Raw genomic sequence first — 22,897 nt, 5'->3', positions numbered from 1 at the left:
GTCCAAACCCATAGAATATACAGCACCAGGAGTGAACCCTAATGTAAACTATGGACTTTGGGTGATTATGATGTGCCAATGTAGTTTCAGCAATTTTAACAAATTTATCCTCTGGTGAGGGATTCTGATAATGGGGGAGGCTGTGCCATGTGTGGGGCAGGAAGTATATGTGAAATCTTTGTACCTTCTGCTTAATTTTGAGTGAACCTAAAACTGCTCTATAAAAAAAAGAAGAAAGAAAGAAAGAAAGAAAGAAAGAAAGAAAGAAAGAAAGAAAGAAAGAAAGAAAGAAAGAAAGAAAAAGAAAAAGCAGAGCAGCACCATGTAAACTGGCTCCACGCTCCTCACGCCTTTATTACTTCTCTGAGTTTAGGAAGGCAGATAGTTCTGGTCTTCCACAGTCACGAGCTGGTGGGTGAAGGAGAGGAAGACAAGAGAAAGGCAGGAGATTAACTTTGGCAGAAAGTTCTGTGTCCCAAGCCCAATGCGTCTGCGCCTGGACGGCCTCAGACCCTAGGAGGCTTCTTAGGGTCTTTGTTCTTGGCTGGCATGAAGGCGTAGAGCTCCTCAATGAGCATCTCCATGCGGGCAGTGACCTCGGTCACTGTGTCGATGACCAGCTTCTGCTGCAGCTTTAGCTTGTTGTTCTCCCACAGGGCCTTGTTCTCCTCCTGGAAGAGCCGGTGCTCATCGCGCAGCGCGTGCAGGACCCTGTTCTCCTCCTGCAGAAGCCGGTTCTCCTCGCGGAGGGCCTGCAGGCTCTGGTTCTCCTCCTGCAGGGCCCGCAGCACCCGGCTCATCTCCCTCAGCAGCTCCAGCGGCTGGCTGCCATCTGCCAGGCCCGGGCCAGCGCTCGGGCCCGCCTGGCTCTCCTCCTCTCGGGAGGGCCCAGCCAAGCTGCCGACCATCTCGCGCAGGGTGCGGAGAGTCTTGGAGTCTTCCTGCGGGCTAGAGGGCCCCTTGGGTTCCTCGAACGCAGAGGGGAGGCCCAGGCCCGGGTCCGTCAGCAGCCGGGAGCCGTGCGGCTCCTCATGGGGCGAGGGGGCCGGGTTGCTTTCCTCCGCGGGGCCCGTCTTCTCCTCGGCAGGGGCCCAGTAGGCCTTCCTCTGCTCCAGCAGCTGCTGCAGGGCCCGTTTCTCCTCCTGGAGGAGCTGGAGCGTGCTGCTCTCCTTGCTGCGGTGCGTGTGCAGGGCCGGGCCCTTCTTCGCCACCTCCAGGACCGTGCTGTCCTCGCCGCCTGGGGGGATCTTCTGCTCCTCCCAAAGGACCTGCAGGATCTCGTTCTCCTTTCGGAGGGTCTTGTTCTCCTCGCGCAGGGCGCGGTTCTCCTCCCGCAGGGACCTGTTCTCGTCCAGCAGCAGGCACTCCTTGGCCAGACGCTTGTGGTGCAGCTTGTGGTGGAAGGAGGATGAGGGGAAGAAGTAGGGCGACTGCAGACGGCAGTTCTCATTCACCCACCGCCCATCTTGAAACACAAACATCTCATCGCTGAGCTGCACGCGCGGAGGGTTGTAGTCTAACTCTAGGTCCGCCTGGGAGGTGGGGCGCTCCATAGGCTCCAAGGGCACAGAGGAGAAGCGATTCAGCGGGTAGGAGTGCTGGCTGGCCACCCTGCGGCTCGGCCTGGGCAGGGCGGCCTGCCTGGCGCAGCGCGGGCTGGGATACAGGTTGTGGAGCCTCAGGAAGGGCTTGGCTGTGCCTCGCTGCAGGAGAGAACAGGGAAACCCAGAGTGAGTGAAGGAGCTGGCATACCGGAGGCTGGCTGACAAGGTAAGAGGCCAGGATCCCCCACAACAAACCCAATCTGATAGTCTGGTCTGGCCCGGCCACAGTATACACTTTTGCACTTGGCCTGTTGGGATCCTCACAAGGAAATGCAGTGGATCCTCATTATTCCCTCCAGTTTTGTTCTATAAAATTGTGGAGCACACTGAATTAGTGAATACTGAACCATGGCTGCTAGGAGAAATGCAAAATTAGGTTCCTACCAGCCTCTGGTCACATTTTCATCAACCACTCAATACATAACCTCATAATGCCTGTTTCTGTTGAAAGACACCTTATTTAATAGGTACTGTTGATTCATTAACATTGAATTCTCTCCAACAACACTGTAACTCATGCCTGAACAAAGTTTATCTACTAGAGCTGTTTTCTCTGTAAAGCACACTTCTTGTGCTTCGAAAGACTAGGCAGCACTTCAGCACTATGCTTGAGGATGATTTTAGATGATGAAATCACCAACAAAAATACGAACATGTGAAAACCCTGGTACTAAATAAACTGAAATAAACACTGTTTTACAGTATGAGAGTTGAAACAAGAAGGCTCCTCAGCTGAGAATGTTTGCTCAGGTCACTCAAATGTTTCGTCACTCTGTGCATGTCCATGAATGACCATGGAAGAGCCATGAGTATTGATTTGGGGGTTACAAACAAATTTTTGTGAAAAAATTGGGCAAATTTACAAATATAGAATTCATCAATAATAAGAATTATGATCTGTCACTGATTTGTATGTGAAACTGAAGAGCACTCTCACCCTCTCTAAGACTCAGATTTTTCACTAGTAACAAAGAGGGAGTCAAACTCCACGATATTAAATTAAGCACCTTCCAACACTGAAAGTAAGTGAAATGTGCCAGTAAAATGAAAATAATAACATGTGCCCTGCTTAGTTCACAACACTGTGTGAGGATTGAATTGAGATAATGAACATACGTGATTTTAAAACTGCTTGTGCCATAGAAATGTAAGGTACTGTTACCAAGAAAAGTAGGCTTCACTAATGGAAGAATTCTGAGATGTATTTAAACAGTGATGAACAGGTGGAATATATTCTGGAGAAGAGACAACTACAGCAATAAATTTAAGTAAAAATAAGATCATGATAGCTACTTCTGAATACACCAAAAGCGTTTTATCCAAGCAATGCTTTCCAAATATGAACTCCTTATTTCTTAGGTTATTTTCACAACTTTACAGATAGAGAAGGTAGAAAACAAGTTAGGTTATATACTATATTTATATAATGTATATATGTATATAATTATCTCTACACATATACTATATAAGTATGTGAATATAGAGATATATAATTTGCACAGTGTATGTAGTTGGTTAGAATTATTTAAGACCCAAAGAGCTGGATAAATGGAAGACACAGTTCTATGCCATTAACTTTGCAATAAGCACATGACATTAACTTGTAAGGATGTGCTTAATCTTCTAGATAGTGAGGATTTGAGAGGATTCTGTAATGAGAACCTTATTTGCCTTAAATAAATCCAGCCTCTATAGTTTTTATATTTCTCAGTTAGGAAAGCCCATTGGCTCTTGTGGCTGAACCTATGATCAGAATGAACCTCATTATGGGTGGGCCACACCACATCCTTGTAAATTGAAGGCTCCGTGATCTGGATTTCTGGGAAGATTAGCCAAAGTCAATAAGCAATAAAATTGAAGCAGTTCTCTCCATCTTCAAATTAGAACCAATGCAGGGCTCCATCTCAGCAGCATCTTACTTCAGATGATATTATTATGGAAAATGTGGTTTTAGTCAATGGTGTATATCCTAATCTTGAGAAGGAAAGAGGAGAAGGAAAAAATATTGAGCCTTGATTTTGTGCTAGGCCCAGAGCTGAGCATTCTACCTGCCAAATTACTTCACAACACACAATTAAAAAGGCATTATTATTTTTATCCCATTTTACAGATGGAGAAACTGAAACTCAAAGGAGTTAAGTAACCAATATCAATCTAATTACTAAGTCATAAACTCAGTTCTGGCTCCCTGAACTTATATGTATGAAGAGCACATATAAGAGATCACCATGAATTTATCAAAGAATTTGCAAGAGAGGAGTCAGGCGGAGAGCGGATCTCTGCCCGCTGGCAGAGACGGGACTCGACCAAGTGGCATTGGCGCTGAAGGACAGGAGACAGCGTGCTGCCGGGCAAGTGAGAACATAATTCTCCTTTATATTTTTCTCTAGTGGACAGTGGAGATGGGAGGAAAGTTTGGGGGAGGTAGGCCGTTCTGGAGGAGCCCAGGCGCAGAGGCCCACTCATCCACTCCTCAAACCTACCATTGGGTCGCGGGGGCGCACATAGGGAAGTGCTCTCATTCACTGGCCCAGGTCCGCGGGGCCGTGAGTCCAGGTGTCCCTCGGACACTCCCCAACGGACATAAGATCAGTGCCCCAACGGGCACAGGGAGGGCCCACTGAACACGCAGAGGACTGTGCACAGACACCCCTAGACAGCTCCCGTGGGCGCAGGGCCCCAGGCCGGAAAGCAGACCACTAGCGCAGGCTCTGTTTGTGCCCACCCAGACGGGTGAGGGAAGGTGGGCAGCTGCAGCACGGGAACAGCTGGAGGCGGCGACCCACGGACGCACGATTCCACTGAGCACAAGTGTCCCTGGCCCTGCCTTAAGAGGCGAGAGACCAACTCCCGGAGCTCGGCTCAGCGGGACTGAGGGCACGGGGCGGCGCGCGAGCGCAAAAGCACCTCAGCCCGGGGTCAGTGGGCGCCAATCCCGGGGAAAGCGCTCGGGCCGCCCGAGCGGGCAGGGACACCTCGGCGCGAACGGGGAACCGCCGCGGCCCAGCGAAAGCAGGAGCCAATCCCGGGGAAAGCGCTCGGGCCGCCCGCGCGGGCAGGGACACCTCGGCGCGAACGGGGAACCGCCGCGGCCCAGCGAAAGCAGGAGCCAATCCCGGGGAAAGGGCTCGGGCCGCCCGCGCGGGCAGGGACACCTCGGCGCGAACGGGGAACCGCCACGGCCCAGCGAAAGCAGGAGCCAATCCCGGGGAAAGGGCTCGGGCCGCCCGCACGGGCAGGGACACCTCGGCGCAAACGGGGAACCGCCGCGGCCCAGCGAAAGCAGGAGCGAATCCCGGGGAAAGCGCTTGGGCCGCCCGCGCAGGCAGGGACACCTCGGCGCGAACGGGGAACCGCCGCAGCCCAGCTAAAGCAGGAGCCAATCCCGGTGAAAGAGCTCGGGCTGCCCGCGGGGCAGGGACACCTCGGCGCGAACTGGGAACCGCCGCGGCCCGGCAGCAGTGGGCTCCAACCGCGGGGCAAACTCTCGGGCCGCCCGAGAGCGCAGGGGCTTGCACGCAAGGGCACCTCAACTGGCTCCAGCAAGCAGCAAGGGAGCGCGCCGTGCCGGCAACCGCAGGTGCGCACCATAGCGGCAACCGGGGGCGCACACCATAGCGGCAACCGGGGGCGCACACCAGTCCTGCAAAAAACAAGAACCTCTGACCTGCCACACTAGACCAGCTGCAGACCCAGAAAAAGAAGGCAACACACCAAGGCTAAAACGGAGTAAAAACATCGATTTTTTTTTTTTCCAAATTTTTTCTCCCAAATTTTTTCTCCCTTGTTCTTTCTTTCTTCTTAATTATTTCTTTTCTTTCCTTCTTTCTTTATTCTTTTCCTGGGGCTTTTTGGGGGGGTTTTGGGGGGGTATATATATATATTTTTTAATTTTTTCTCTCTTTTTTCTTTCTTTTTTCTTTATTCTTTCTTTTCTATCTTTCTTTGTTCCTTTCTTTCTTCCCTTTTGGGGTTTTTTTTTAGGGGGGGTTTTGTGGTAAATTTTTTATTTTCTTCTCTTTCTTCTTTTCTTTCTTCTATTTTCTTGGGGATTTTTTGGGGGGGTGTTTTTCCTTCACCTCTTCCAATAATAACAAACTTTATCTCTAACGTGTTGCATATAACCTCTCCTTCTCATCCTTTCTCTTTAATCGTGGTTTATTCGTTTGTGTGTCTAGCTTAGCCCCCCTATCACTCTAAATAATATAATATAATTACTATATAAATCCAAATACAATACAATCCCACTTTCTTACTATACTATGTATTTTTCTATCCTTTTCTTCTATTTTTATTAACATACAATGTAAATATTACTAACTGGCTTGCACAGTCTCAACTATTATTAATCTATCAACCCCTCTATCAAAAATTATATTTTTCCTCCCCCAAAACAACTCTTATCTATTCTTCTTATAGTATAAAAGCTCAAATCTCTTTACATTTATATTAATACGGGCTAGTTGGCTAACGATAGCAGGATAGAGTGGGGGATACTTTCTGAGGGTGTGGGTCTCCTGCCTGGGCTGTGTGTTTATGTCTTTAACAGCATATCCACAAAAGAACTCAAGACAAAGCAGATAGAGTGACTCTCAACCAAGTAGCCAGAAGGAAGATCCTATCAAAGAACATCTGAAATATAACCGAACAGCATAAACAAACGACATAAAGGGTAACTCAAGACCATCAGGCTCAGGATATCAAAGAGACTGCACCACTGAAACTCCCAGACCTTCGATAAAGAATATTACACCACAAAGGAGGGAAGTCAAAGCAGACTACCCCCCCCAAAATAAATAAATAAATAAATAAAAACAAAAAGAATCCAACATGGTAAGACGCAAAAATAACCCCTCAATGAAAAGAAAAGAGGAATCCTCAGAAAGAGAGATAGATGAAATAGACATAGCCCAAATGTCAGACATGGAATTCAAAACAATGGTGGTAAAGAAGCTCAATATACTCGACATCCTTAAAATCAACTATGACAACCTTCAAGGAAGTTACCAGCAGCTCCAAGAAAATTACAGGGAACTGGCAGAGAACTACACCAGCATAAAAAAAGACATAGAAATTGTTAACAGGAACCAGGAAGAACTTAAGAATACAATCTCTGAACTGAAAAACACAGTAGAATCAGTCAAAAGCAGACTTAACGAAGCAGAGGATCGGATTAGTGAGTTAGAAGATAATGTAGAGAAAAACTCCCAGACAATACAGCAAAATGAAAAATGATTGCAAAAATATGAACAAGATGTAAGGGAATTACAGGATAGCATTAGGAAAAATAATTTAAGGATCATCGGAATATGAGAGGAAGAAGAAAAGGAACATGGAATTGAAAATCTGATAGGAGAAATAGTGACAGAAAATTTTCCGAACCTGATGAGAGGAAAAGCTATGCAAGTCCAAGAAGCACTGAGAGTTCCAATCAAGAGGAACCCCCAAAAACCCACTCCAAGGCACATCATAGTTAAAATGGCAACATTCCAAGACAAAGAGAGAATCCTAAAAGCAGCAAGAGAAAAGCAGCAAATAACATACAAGGGAGCTCCGATAAGGCTATCAACTGATTTCTCAACAGAAACATTACAAGCCAGAAGGGAATGGTCAAAAATATTTCAAGCAATGAAAAACAAAGGCCTACAACCAAGAATACTCTACCCAGCAAGGCTCTCATTCAAAATAGAAGGTGAAATAAGGAGTTTCTCAGACAAAGGAAGACTGAAAGAACACATCTCCACCAAACCAGCATTGCAAGAGATGCTAAAGGGACTGTTCTAAGAAAAAAAGAAGAAAAAAACAAGAGAGGAGAGGAACAGAGGTACAAAGGGAAATGAATAAATACACGTCAATAATAACCTTAAATGTAAATGGATTAAATGATCCAATTAAAAGACATAGGGTAACGGAATGGATAAGAAAACAGGACCCACATATTTGCTGTCTACAAGAAACACACCTCAAAACAAAAGATTTACACAGACTGAAAGTAAAGGGATATAAAAAAATATTCCAAGCAAACGGACCGGAAAAAAAAGCCGGGGTAGCAGTTCTCATATCAGACAAAATGGATTTCAAAGCAAGGACAATAAAAAGAGACAAAGGACACTTCATAATACTTAAAGGAACAATCCATCAAGAAGATATTACTTTGATAAACATATATGCACCCAACATAGGAGCACCCAAATACATAAAGCAAATACTAGAAGACCACAAAAAGGATATCAACAACAACACACTCATAGTAGGGGACTTCAACACTCCATTATCAACAATAGACAGATCATCAAAGCAAAGAAACACCAAGGATATACAGGCATTGAACAACACACTAAACCACATGGATCTAACATATATATATAGAACTTTTCACCCCAAAGAAGCAAAATATACATTCTTTTCAAGTGCACATGGGACATTTTCAAAGATAGACCACATGATAGGTCACAAAACAAGCCTCAACAAATTCAAGAAAATTGAAATCATATCAAGCATCTTTTCAGATCACAATGCCCTGAAACTAGAAATCAACCTCAGAGAAAAAAATCAAAGACACCCAAACTCATGGAGATTGAATAACATGCTACTAAATAATGAATGGGTTAACAATGATATCAAAGAAGAAATCAAGAAATTTCTAGAAACTAATGATAATGAGCACACAACAACCCAAAACCTGTGGGACACAGCAAAAGCAGTCCTGAGAGGGAAGTTTATAGCAATACAGGCATATCTGAAAAGGATAGAAGAATCTCAAATAAAAAACCTAACCACAATGCTACAAGAACTAGAACAACAACAACAAACAAAGCCTAGGGCAAGAAGAAGGAATAAAATCATCAAGATCAGAGCAGAACTAAATGACATAGAGACTAAACAAACAATCCAAAAGATCAACAAAACTAGGAGCTGGTTCTTCAAAAAAATCAACAAAATCGACAAGCCTCTAGCCAGTCTAATCAAGAAAAAAAGAGAGAAGACACAAATAAACAAAATCAGAAATGAAAGAGGAGAAATCACGACTGATACCTCAGAAATACAAATGATAGTTAGAAATTACTTCAGACAACTGTATGACAAGAAATTTGACAATCTAGAAGAAATGGACAAATTTCTAGAAACATACAACCTTCCAAAACTAAATCAAGAAGAAGTGGAAAGTCTCAACAGACCAATAACAAAAAAGGAAATTGAAACAGTAATCCAAAATCTCCCGGCACACAAAAGCCCTGGACCGGATGGCTTCACAGGCGAATTCTACAAAACATTCAAGGAAGAACTAACTCCTATCCTCCTCAAACTGTTCCAAAAAATCCAAGAATAGGGGAAAATCCCAAACTCTTTCTATGAAGCCAGTATTATCCTAATCCCCAAACCAGGTCAAGACACAACAAAGAAAGAAAACTACAGGCCAATATCACTGATGAACATCGATGCTAAAATCCTCAATAAAATATTGGCAAACAGGATCCAGCAATACATCAAAAAGATCATACATCATGATCAAGTGGGCTTCATTCCAGGGATGCAAGGATGGTTTAATATTCGCAAATCAATAAATATAATACATCACCTAAACAGAATGAAAGACAAAAATCACATGATCATATCAATAGATGCAGAAAAAGCATTTGATAAAGTACAACAGCCATTTATGATGAAAACACTCAGCAAAATGGGAATAAAGGGAGCATATCTTAACATAATTAAGGCTATATATGAGAAGCCTGAGGCCAACATCATACTCAATGGACAAAAACTGAAAGCATTCCCCCTGAACTCAGGAACTAGACAAGGTTGTCCACTCTCTCCACTCCTTTTCAACATAGTGTTGGAAGTCCTAGCCACAGCAATCAGACAAGAAAAAGAAATAAAAGGTATCCAAATTGGGAAAGAGGAAGTAAAACTTTCATTATATGCAGATGACATGATAGTATACCTAGAAAATCCTATAAACTCCACTAAAAGACTACTCGATATAATAAGTGAATTTGGCAAAATCGCAGGGTACAAAATAAATATACAGAAATCTAAGGCATTTCTGTACACCAACAATAAAATAGCAGAGACAGAGACAAAAAAGAAAATACCATTTACTATAGCAACAAGAAAAATAAAGTACCTAGGAGTAAACTTAACCAAAGATATAAAAGACCTGTACTCTGAAAATTACATAACATTGAAGAAAGAAATTAAGCAAGAAACAAATAAATGGAAGCAAATACCATGTTCTTGGATGGGAAGAATCAACATCATCAAAATGGCCATACTACCCAAAACAATTTACAAATTCAATGCAATCCCTATTAAAATACCAATGACATATTTCACAGACCTAGAACAAATACTCCATAAATTCATATGGAACCAAAAAAGACCCCGAATAGCAAAAGCAATCTTGAGACAGAAGAACACAGCAGGAGGAATCACAACACCAGATATCAAACAATACTACAAAGCCACTGTAATCAAAACAGTATGGTACTGGCATAAGAACAGACATATAGATCAGTGGAACAGAATAGAGAGTCCAGAAATAAACCCAGGCCTCTATGGTCAACTAATCTTTGATAAAGGAGGAAGAAACATAAAATGGAGTGAGAAGAGCCTCTTTAACAAATGGTGCTGGGAGAACTGGATAGGGACCTGCAAAAAAATGAAACTAGACCACCAACTTACACCACACACGAGAGTAAACTCAAGATGGATCAAAGACTTAAATGTAAGCCATGACACCATAAAAGTCCTAGAGGAAAACATAGGCAAGAAAATATCAGATATCTCACGTAACAATCTCTTCACGGATACATCTCCTAAAGCAAGAGAAATAAAGGAAAAAATAAAGGGGATTACATCAAACTGAAGAGTTTCTGCTCAGCAAAAGAAAACATCAGCAAGATGAAAAGGAAACCAACCATATGGGAAAACATATTTGCCAATGACATCACAGACAGGGGACTGATTTCCAAAATATATAAAGAGCTGATACGACTCAACATCAAGAAAACAAACAACCCAATTAAAAAATGGGCAAAGACCTGAACAAACACTTCTCCAAAGAGGACATACAGAAGGTCCATAGACACATGAAAAAATGCTCAACATCAATAGCCATCAGGGAGATGCAAATAAAAACCACAATGAGATACCATTTTACACCAGTCAGAATGGCCATCATCAACAAATCAACAAGCAACAAGTGCTGGTGAGGATGTGGAGAAACGGGAACCCTACTGCACTGTTGGTGGGAATGCAGACTGGTGCAGCCACTATGGAGAACAGTATGGAATTACCTCAAAAGATTAAAAATGGAACTGCCTTTTGAACCAGCGACTCCACTACTAGGGTTATACCTGAAGAATCTTGAAACCCCAATTCAAAAGAACTTGTGCACCCCTATGTTCATTGCAGCACTGTTTACAATAGCTAAGTGCTGGAAACAACCTAAGTGCCCATCTGTAGATGAGTGGATCAAAAAACTGTGGCACATTTACACAATGGAATACTATGTAGCAGAAAGAAAGAAGGAACTCCTGCCATTTGCAACAACATGGATGGAACTAGAGAGAATTATGCTTAGTGAAATAAGCCAGGCAAAGAAAGAAAAATACCATATGATATCACCTAATACAGGAAACTAAAGAACAACACAAACAAAGGAACTAAATAGAACAAAAAGCAGAATAGCAGTCAATAGGGGGGAGGGGAGAGGGAGAGAAGGGGGATAAGTAAGGGAAGGGTTTAATTAAAGAGCCTGTATGAAAGACTCATGGACATGGACAACGGGGAGGGATATGATTGTGGGAGAGGGGGTGGGTTGGGTGGGGGAGAGAAATTGGGGGAAAAGGGGACAACTGTAATTGAAAAACCAAAATAAAAAAATTAAAAAAAAAAAAAAAAGAATTTGCAGTACTTTGGGTGTCAAGACACTTTTTTCTTAACCTATTATGGAAATTTTCAAACATCTATAAAAAGAGAAAGAGAATAATAATTATTAAATGGGTACATTATTTCATGTAACTATCACCTAGTTCAGTAATTATCAAATTGGAAGCCACAGTTATTTCACACATATCATCACCCAATTCCACTGCACTTCGTGCCACTGGGTTATTTTCACAGTGTAGACTTCCAGTCAAGATGGCAGCATAGGTAAATGTGATACTCACCTCTCCCTGCAACCACAAAAAAATTACAACTAAACTAAAGAACAACCATCATTCAGAACCATCAGAAATATGACTGAATAGGAGTACTACAACTAGGGAATGAAAGAAGAAGCCACGCTGGTACTAGAAGGAGGGGTGGAGATGTGAAATCAGCTAGTTCCACACCCCTGTGTAGTGAGTAAAAATTGGGAGGGATATCTCAGCTGTGGAGGTCCAGCCTGAGGAGTTAGGGGTCCCAGCCTCACACCAGGCCCCCCAGCCCAGGGTTCTGCCAGGAAGAGAAGTGCCATAACTTCTGGTTGTAAAAACCAGCAGGGATTGAAGCTGAGGGAAATAGAGGGCTTCTGGAGTCCCAAGTAGTTCCTCTTAAAGGGCCCACACATGGACTTGCTCCAGTGCTGGGGCAGCAGCTTAAAATGTACCAGAGATGTATGTGGAGGAATTTAACTGTCCAGCATCAGGGCGAGATTGGGGGGCAGCTTTCCCCCAGACAAAAGTGCTGGCAGAGGCCATTGTTCTTTGGATGAGCCATCCTCTCACTTAGCTGGCAGACAGGCACCATATCTGAGTCACCATTAACCTGGCTAACACTGTGTTTGCCCCATTCTGATGATTCCCTGAGACCCTGCCCCACCCACCTTTCAGGTTCACCCAAGCTGTTTCTAGTGGCCTCACCTGGGCACCTCCAAGTCCAGCACAAGTAGGAGCCATCTGCAGATCATTTTGTAGCTCCAGCTGGGTGTCCCTGGGCAGTACACAGGTGGTGGTTGACTTTGTCCTGCACCTCCCGGGAGGCTCCAGAACCAGTGTACCCAGTGGACAGCTTTAGACCAAATCAAAGCATCACCGCCCTACCACCTCCACAAGCAACATACTCAGGGGGTGGGTTCATCAGCACTAGAGCCCTGCTGAAGTAAGTCCTGTTCTGTGAGATAGGCCCCTGCACAGCTTATCCTCCAAGATGGTCAGAGGTCAGTGGTCATATTCATTCCTTGCAGCTGATTGACCTGGGGGTAAATCCTTCCCACTGAGGTGCCAACAGCAATCAAGATTCAACTAAAGGAGGAGGAGGACACAGCTCACACAGGGGACACATCTCAAGAGCCCAGCTTGGGTGATCAGGGAGGCTGTGTCACTGGACCCTATAGCACAGCTACTGCATTAGCCCACTCTACCAAGCCTGGGAGACACAGAAAGGATGTCAAAATGAAGATATAAAGAAATATACCCCAAATGAAGGAAGAGAAATTAACTCCAGAAAAAGAACTAAAAAAATGGGGGGGGGGGAGACAATCAATCCACTAGATGCAAAGTTCAAAATACTAATTATAAGAATGCTCAGTGAACTTAGTAAAAACCTCAACAGCATAAAGATCCAGTCACAAATGAAGGATACGCTAATTGAAATAAAGACTACATTACAGAGATGGAGGTGTAGACAGACACACTGCATCTCCCTCCATAACTAAGAGGGAATACAACTAACTCAAAACTAGGAACAACCAGAAGTTCCAGAAAATCAAAATGCATGAAAGTCCAACAAACAAAGGCATAAAAAATAAATACTTATCCAGACAGGTAGGAGGGGCAGAGCTGGGGTGGAGAGGATGCAGTATGGTGCTGCCAACAGTGGTAGCAGTGGCAGGCTGGTGGAAAGCACAGTTACACATTTTTAAAAGTCAGGAGGGACAACTAGGGCGCATTACCAGCTCCTCACCATGCAGTTCATGGTCCCAGCACCAGAGGAAATCAAGCCTCATTGCTCCTGACTATGCAAACCAGTGGGGGTTGGGGTGGAGGCAGAAACTGCTGGTATCTCAACAGAGTCCCCTTGTTTAAAGGGCCCCCATGGTCAAGAATGTCTGCAGACCCACCCACTCTGGGAAGGACAGCCAGGGCAACAGCTAGAGAGGCACCAGTCCCATACGGAAGTGGGAGAAGTGCCTGGAAAAGGGGCAAGTCCTGGGCAAGTGGCATTGTTCCCTCTCAGACCTGTCTCCCACATATAGTGCCACAACGTGGTGGAACAGGTCACCCTGTACTGACGAATCCCTAATGCTCTGCCTCTTACAACATAACAGGAGCAACAGCTCTACCTAAAACACAAAGGCAAACAAACACAAGAGCCTGTCAAGATGAGAAGACACAGATGTATGGCCCAAAAGAGGGAATGGATCAAGTTTCCAGTGGGAGAACTAAGTGACAAGCAGATAGCACCCTAACAGATGAGGAGATAGCCAGCCTAACAGATGCAGAATTCAAAACACTGGTGATAAAGATGCTCACAGGCTTCACAGATATGCTTGAGTATGACAAACACATAAGAGAAGAAGTGAAGGCTATGCTAAGTGAAACGTAGGAAAATCCACACAAAACCAATTGTGAAGAAAAGGAAACAAGGTTCAAATCAATGATTTGGAACATAAGGAAGAAAAAAACAGTCAACCAGTACAGAATGAGGAAACAAGAATTGAAAAAAATGAGGAGAGGCTTGGGAACCTCTGGGACAACTTTAAACGTGCCAACATCGGAATCATGGAGGTGCCAGGAAGAGAAGAGGAAGAGCAAGAAATTGAAAATTTATGTTAGAAAATAATGGAGGGAAACTTCCCAAATTTTGTGAAGGAAATAAACATACAAGTCTAGAAAGCATGGAGAATCCCGGGTGACCTGGACCCAGAGGGGACCACACCAAGACACCATGGTTAAAATGCCAAAAGTGACAGATTAAGAGAGAATCCTAAAAGCAGCAAAAGAGAAGCAGAGAGTTGCCTACAAAGGGGTGCCTATAAGACTATCAGCTGATTTCTCAAAAGACACTTTGCAGGCTAGAAGGGACTGGCAAGCAGTATTTAATGTGATGAAAAGCAAGGACTTACAACCAAGATTGCTCTATCCAGCAAAGCTATCATTTAGAATGGAAGGGCAGATGAAGTGCTTCCCAGACAAGATAAAGCTAAAAGAGTTCATCATCACTAAGCCATTATTATATGAAATGTCAAAGGGACTTATTTAAGAGAAAGAAGATCAAAACTATGAACACTAAAATGACAACAAACTCACAACTATCAACAACTGAGTATAAAAAATAAAAACAAAATCCAGCTAAGCAAACCAGAATAGAAACAGAATCATACGTATGGGGATCATTTGGAGGGTTATCATCTGGGCAGGGGGAGGGGGAGTAGTGGGGAAATGGTGCAGGGATTAAGAAGCATAATTGGTAGGTACAAAATAGACAGAGGGAAGTTAAGAAATACAGGAAAGGGTGAAGCCAAAGAACTTATATGCACGACCCATGGACATGAACTAAGGGGGATTGGATTGCTGGAGGGAATGGGGGTACTGGGAAGAGGGAAGCAAAGGGGGAAGAATTGGAACTACTTTAACAACATAACCAATAAAATATACTTTTAAAAAAGACTACATTACAGACAATGAACAGTAAAGTAGATAAAGCTAAGAATCAAATCAGTAATTTAGAATATAAGAAAGCAAAAAAACACCCATTAAAACAGTAAAAAGAAAAAAGGACCCTAAGGTATGAGAATGGTGTAAGGAGCTTTGGAGACAGCTACAAGTGTACCAACATTTACATCATGGGGGTGCCAGAAAGAGATAAGAGAGAGAAAAAAACTAAAAACCTGTTTGAAAAAAATAATGACAGAAAACTTCCCTAACCTGGTGAGGGTAATAGACATACAAGTCCAGGAAGCACAGAGAGTCCCAAACAAGATGAACTCAAAAAGGCCCACACCAAGACATATTGTAATTAAAATGCAAAAGGTTAAAAACAAAGCAAGAATCTTAAAAGCATCAAGAGAAAAGCAGTTAGTTGCCTACAAGGGAGCCCCCATAACACTGTCAGCTGATTTCTCAAGAGAAATGTTGCAGGCAAGAAGGGATTGGCAAGAAGTATTCAAAGTGATGAAAAGTAAGAACCTACAACCAAGATTACTGTACCCAGCAAAGCTATCACTTAGGATCAAAGGACAGACAAAAAGATTCTCAGGACCTTTGGATTTCCAGCCAAGATGGAAGCCTAGACAGACACACTGCATATCCCTCCACAACTAAGAAGCAATACAACTACCTCAAAACTAAAGACAACTAGAAATTTCAGAAAATCCAGCTGCATGGAACTCCAACAAACAAAGATATAAAGAAGAAATATTCATCCAAATAGGTAGGAGGGGCAGAGCTGGGGTGAAGAAAATGCGGTGTGGTGGTGGCAGCAGCAGCAGCAGCGACAGCAGCAGGACAGCGGAAAGCACAGTCACACATTTTAAAAAGTCAGGAGAGGCACCTGGAGAGCACCCCCAGCACCAGACCAGACCACGCAGCTCACAGTTCCAGCACTGGGTAAAATAAAGCCTCATTGCTTCGGGCTGTGCAAACCAGTTGGGGTTGGGGTGGAGAAAGAAACTGCTGGTCTCTCAGTAGAGTCCACTTGTTTAAAGGGCCCCATGGTCCTAGAATGTCTGCAGGCTCACCCACTCTGGGAATGACAGCCAGGACAATAGCTAGAGAGGCACCAGTCTAATATGGAAGTGGGAGAAGTGCCTGGAAAATGGGCGAGTGCTGAGCAAGCGGCATTGTTCTCTCAGACCTCTCCCCCACATACAGTGCCACAACATGGTGAAACAGGTCACCCTGTATTGATGAATACCTAAGGCTCTGCCCCTTACAACATAACAGGTGTGATAGTTCTACCTAAGACACAGAAACTAACAAACACAGTAGCCTGTCAAGATGAGGAGACAGAGAAGTATGGCCCAAAGCAGGGAATGGATCAAGGTTCTAGTGGGAGAACTAAGTGACGAGGAGATAGCCAACCTAACAGACATAGAGTTCAAAACACTGGTGATAAAGATGCTCACAGGCTTGACAGATATGCTTAAGTATGGCAAATGCATAAGGGAAGAAGTGAAGGCTATGCTAAATTAAATGACAGAAAATCCACACAAAATCAATGGTGAAAGGAAGAAACCTGGATTCAAATCAATGATTTGGTACATAGTCAATCAGAACAGAATCAGGAAACAAGAATTGAAAAAAATGAGGAGAGGCTTAGGAACCTCTGGGACAACTTTAAATGTGCCAACATCTGAACCATAGAGGTGCCAGAAGGAGAAGAAGAAGAGCAAGAAATTGAAAATTTATGCTAGAAAATAATAAAGGAAAACTTCCCACATTTCACAAAGGAAATAGACATACCAGTCCAGGAAGCACAGAGAGTCCCAAACAAGCTAGACCCAAAGAGGACCACACCAAGACACATTATAATTAAAATGCCAAAGATTAAAAATAAAGAGAGAATCCTAAAAGCAGCAAAAGAAAAGCAGAGAGTTGTGTACAAAGGGATGCCTATAAGACTATCAGCTGATTTCTCAAAAGAAATTTTGCAGACAAGAAGGGACTGGTAAGAAGTATTCAAAATGATGAAAAGCAAGAACCTACAACCAAGATTACTCTGTCCAGCAAAGCTATCATTTAGAATGGAAGGGCAGATGAAGTGCTTCCCAGACAAGGGAAAGCTAAAGGAGTTCATCACCACCAAGCTATTATCATATGAAATGTCAAAGGGACTTAAGAAAAAGAAGATTAAACTATGAACACTAAAATGACAACAAACTCACAACTATCAACAACTGAATATAAAAAATAAAAACAAAACCTAACTAAGCAAACCAGAATAGAACAGAATCATAGATATGAGGATCATTTGGCGGGTTATCAGCTGGGAGGGGGAAGGGGGATAAATGGGGAAATTGTGCAGAGATTAAGAAACATAATTGGTTGATACAAAATAGACAGGGGGATGTTAAGAATAATATAGGCAAGGGTGAAGCCAAAGAACTTAAATGCACGACCGACCCATGGACATGAACTAAGGGGGGTGGAATTGTTGGAGGGAAGTGGGAGTACTGGGAGGAGGGGAGCAAAGGGGAAAAAATTGTGACCACTGTAACAACATAATTAATAAAATATACTTTAAAAAAAAAAGATCTCAGGTAAGAACAAGCTAAAGGTACTCATCACCACCAAGCCAGTATTATATGAAATGTTAAATAAAAAGTTTTCTTTTAGGAGGAGGGGGAGGAGGAAAAAGAGAGGGAGGAGATGAAGAAGGAGAAAAAGATGAAAAATATAAACAAAAATTCCAATAAATACATATTTATCAACAATTTAATCTAAATAAATAAATGAACAAGCAGAACAGAAACAGATTCATAGATACGGGGAAAATTTTGATGGTTGTCAGATGAGATGGGGTTGGGTGAATGGGTGAAAAAGTGAAGGGATTGGGAAGTAGAGATTGGTTGTTACAGAATAGTCATGGGGATGTAAAGTACAGCGTAGGGAATATAGTCAATAATATTCTTATTTTATTCATAAATACATCAATGTGTATCTGTTAAACAAAACCACAATATCATTATTATCCTTTTACTTTTTTGTAGCTTAGTTTTTTAATTGTATTTTTCCATTATCATTTAGTCCCTTATACCCACCCCTCCAATCACCACACTGTTGCCATGTCCATGAGGCTTTTTTCCTTTTTGCTCAATCCCTCCACCCCTAATGTTCCGCCACACTTAACTGTCATCCTGCTCTCTATCATTGAATCTGTCTCCATTTTGCTTGTTAGTTACGTTTGTTCATTAGATTTCACATATGAGTGAAATCATATGATATTCGTCTTTCTCTGACTGGCTTATTTCATCCTTTTAAAATTTAACAGCGATCTCTTAATAACAGCAAATACCAAGTCAGTGTTCAAATGTCCCTGATTTTCTCATTCTTTTTTAGGATTGTTTGGTTTCAATCAGAGAGATACTCTTCTTGATCCAACTGAATGTCCAAAGAGGAATCTATAATGCTTTATACCTATTTAGCGAATACATAATGGCCTTTAAATCATCCTATTTAGCTGCCATTACACTATATTCTGAACTGGGTACTCAATGAATTTTTGACTCCTCCCTCAACAGAAATGCACTAAATAAATACTTAACATGTAGTGGTTGATCCCTGGCTATGGACAGTCTGGCTCTCTGGCCCTTGTCCTTATGTATGCCATCAGGCGACCTTGGTCACATCCTCTCACCCTCTGACCTTGGTTTCTACTTCTGTATAATGAAGGGTCAGTGACATTATCTCTAAAGGCCCTCTTAGTCTAACTTTCTCTGGTTCCACAGATCCATATTTGGGAACGAGTACCACTATGCCCCCAGTAGACCCTTTTACCAACCTAGTTGTCATCTTGTCTCCTCCCTTAAATGCTCAACACTTCCCAAGCAGATCCTGTTGCCTTTTCTGTTTCATGTTCACCACTCCTGATCCAGAAAATGCTGATGGATTAATATGTTCCTTTACTTCCTTACCTAGGAAACCAAATCCTCCCCTTAAAACTCAGTCCTAATATCTTTTCTCCTATCCCCAGAGGGGACCAAGAAAGACGTCAAATTCAGCATTGACTCATGGCCTAGCTTCTTAGAACACAGAAACCTTCAATTTAGTCTCATCTTGGGTAAAGCAGTACCTTTTCTGTTTCTGAAAGTGAGAAGATTTAAGGAAAAATATACCAAGACTCCTGATTGAACTTTGGGGAAACATGGCAAGACAAATTATTTCTTTCCCATGGTATTTCCCCAATTGCAATCAGACCAATTGGACTTAGTGCTCAAATGAAAGCTCTTTCCTGGCCTTGTGAAAACTCCTCACCCTAATAACTTCCCACTCTGAATCAACTAACATTAATTTAGCATCTGGTCTCAGAACCTGCCTTCAGGAAACTTCCAATCAATTTGAAAAGTCATTTATTAAGGGTGGGGCGTGATCTCACTGGGTGCATGTGCAGCTCGCTGTGTGGCTGTTCCTAATCTCTAGGATTCTGATTACCTAGCAGACCTGAGAGGCCACTCTCCTGAACCTGCCCTGGACCCTCCTGCATTGTAGATCCCTCCCCTGAAACCCTCCCAAGTCTGGCCAGGCTGATGGAGCCAACAAGAATTATCTACACCTTGACATTCAGAAGCTGAAGGAGAAGAGGGACATGCTGGACAGGGAGATCTCCCAATTAATATCTTAAGGCTTCAGTGTGGATGAACCGGAGGGCCACATCTCCCAGCTCTACAAGTAGTATGGTGACATCAAGGATGTAAACCAGATGCTGCTGGACAAACTAGCCATGATGTGAGGTGTTAGTTACCACAAGAGCTGTATCCAGAATTTGGCCTGGACATGAGTGACTGAGCAGAGGCTCACAGCCCCTTGTCCACAGTCCACTGGGACAACCAGAGGTGTACATGAGAAACTGTGAGAGCCCAAGCAGCGCAACCAAAGGATTTCCAGCAAGACAGTGACAGAAGCCCTTTTCTAGAGAGCCCATGCTGAGCCAGGAGAGAAAGGTGTGTTCCCAGCTCCAAGACTCCAAAAATGTCCCAGTGATACCTGCGTACATGTATATGTGTACTATTTGTAAATAAGCATGAGAACAATAAATAAAGAAAGAAAACTCAGTTATTAGTACCAATTACTACTTGGTGCAAATGAGAGAGGTGAAAGGGCCACAAGCATTATGTAGACAGTAAGGTATGGGGACCTGGGGAATGGACATCATAAAACCTGGAGACCCCTGGCTCTGCATTATATGAGTGCATAACCTTTTTTTTTTTTTTTTTTCTAAGATGGCCCTTTGAGTGCATAACCTTTTAAAATCACTCAATTTATGTGCTTACCTTTCCATATACAGAATATGTGGATGCTAACATGATTCAGAGGCAGCCCATATGTTTGTACAGGTTGTACAATGACAACTGTAAAGGGTGCTATTTACATGTTGTTGCAGTGCACAACTTATACAGCCATCCATAGCAACCTTATTAACATCTGTCCTATTTCAGTTTGTTGTAGAGTTAAAAAAAAATTTTAATAAGTTTTAGATTATGCTGTTACAGTTGTCCCAATTTCTTTTCCCTTTGTCCCCTCCACCCAGTTGTTCCCCCTCTTAGTCCATGCCCATTGGTTGTGCATATAGTTCTTCTCGACATCTTCCTATCTACTCTACTCCCTCCTACTATGCTTCTTAATTCCTGTACCATCGCCCTTCCTTTCACCCTTCCTGCTGACCTCCCCACAAAATGTTTCCCATGCCTATAATTCTTTTCCCACTCTCATTGACTACTTAGTTTGCCTTTGTTTTGGTTCCCTACCTTCTTTTGTTGGTTGTTGTGATACAGTTTTTATTTTAACGTTCATAGTTTTGATCCTCTTTCTCCTAAACTAGTCCCTTTAACATTTCATATAACAGTGGTTTGGATTTGATTAACTCCTTTAGTTTTACTTTGTCCTGGCAGTGCTTTCTCTGCCTTCCTATTCTGAATGAGAGCTTCACTGGATAGAGCAATCATGGTTGTAGGTTTTTGCTTTACATTACTTCAAATATTTCTTGCCAGTTCCTTCTTGCCTGCAGAGTTTCTTTTGAGAAATCAGCTGATAGTCTTATTGGGACACCTTTGTACATGATTCTCTTCTCTCTTGCTGCTTTTAAGATTCTCTCTTTATCTTTAATTTTTGACATTTTGATTATAATGTGTCACTACTGGGCAGCCCTTCGCGCCACACTGTAGCGTTTTCTGGGGGAGTGGGAGTCCAAGATGGATTCCTGCTGTGTTCACTCTCCGCTGAGAGACCAGGAGCCTCCTCCTCCATCCCCACCCTCTCTGGGCCTCACAGTCCAAGGCAATGGGGGTCTGCCTTCCCTGGCATTGGAATCGCAAGCTTACGGGTCTGGTCTACAGCCAGGGGTGCTCCCCAGGTGCTTCTAACCTCCCCTTAAATACAGGTGTCTGTGCTTACCGCCATGCTGCCGCCATCACTGCAGCTGCTGCCGCCAGCACAGCTTGACCTCTCTGCCCTGGCTTCACCTCTTCTACCCGTCTGGATGAGCACCACTTCTTTATAATTTCATATGTTGGACTTCCATTTATTTTCTGGAACTTCTGGTTATTTCTGGTTTTGTGGTAGTTGCATTCCTTCTTAGTTGTGAAGGGAGATGGAGCGTGTCAGTCTAGGCCTCCATCTTGGCCGGAAGTCTCTTGTGTGTGTTTGCCTCTGGGTCATAGTTAGAGCTGTTGCTCCTGTTATGTTGTAAGGGGCTGAGCCTTTGGGATTCGTCAGTACAGGGCGACCTGTTTCACCACATTGTGGCACTGTATGTGGGGGAGGGGTGTGAGAATGAACAATTCCGCTTACTCAGCACTTGCCTCTTTTCCAGGTACTTCTCCCACTTCTGTATGGGACTGGTGCCTCTCTAGCTATTGCCCTGGCTGTCGTTCTGGGAGTAGGTGGATCTGAGGACCTTCTAGGACTGTGGGGGCCCTTTAAACAAGCAGACTCTGCTGAGACTGGCAGTTTCTGCCTCCACCCCAACTCCCACTGGTTTGCATACCCAAAAGCAATGAGGCTTGATTTTCCCTGGTGCTGGGACCATGAGCTGAACAGTCTGGTGAGGAGCTTGGAATGCTCCCCAGGTGTCCCTCCTGACTTTTTAAAACATGTAACTGTGCTTTACACAGTCTTGCCACTGCCGCTGCTGCTGCCACCACCACACTGTGTCCTCTCTGCCCAAACTCCACCTGTCCTACCTGTCTGGATGAGTATTTGTTCTTCATATCTTTGTTGGACTTCCATGCAGTTTGATTTTCTGGAACTTCTGGTTGTTTCTAGTTTTGAGGTAGTTGTATTCCTTCTTAGTTGTGGAGGGAGATGCAGCATGTCTGTCTATGCCTCCATCTTGGCCAGAAGTCCATTAAAAAAATTTTAATGTGATATTTTCTTTGTTTATAAAGAGCTACAGACATACGAGGAAGTACTTCAGTTTGGAAAAAAACTGATTAGCATTTTCTTAGAGAAAAATTTATTGAACAAGAAAAAGGAAATAATACTTTCTGAATGACTATTATGTAACAATATGCTAATTGGATTTTCATATATAATGTCTTACCAAAAGAGTCACCATGTTTCTACCCCAGATTACATAGCCAGCAAGGGGCAAAGCCAGGCTTCAAAACCAGAATATCTGACTCCAATCTGCATGCTTATTAGGGTCTA

The 22,897-nt window shown here is 43.2% G+C and overlaps 1 protein-coding gene across 2 annotated transcripts in view; it reads right to left on the bottom strand.

Moving 5' to 3' along the window:
• Window positions 1–506: 506 nt before the first annotated feature.
• Window positions 507–22,897, bottom strand: part of CBY2 (chibby family member 2) — a 29,614-nt gene continuing 7,223 nt past the window's right edge. For both annotated transcript variants that reach the window (XM_090258827.1, XM_090258828.1), the window contains one exon: window positions 507–1,703. In XM_090258827.1, coding sequence (XP_090114953.1) covers window positions 507–1,703 — 1,197 coding nt within the window. The remainder of the gene's footprint in view (window positions 1,704–22,897) is intronic.

The sequence above is a fragment of the Furipterus horrens genome, unplaced genomic scaffold (genome assembly GCF_987537825.1).
Source record: "Furipterus horrens unplaced genomic scaffold, mFurHor1.1.pri manual_scaffold_12, whole genome shotgun sequence".
NCBI lineage: Eukaryota > Metazoa > Chordata > Mammalia > Chiroptera > Furipteridae > Furipterus > Furipterus horrens.
Note: the sequence above shows the minus strand (reverse complement) of the source record. Positions and strands in the feature narration are given on the sequence as shown.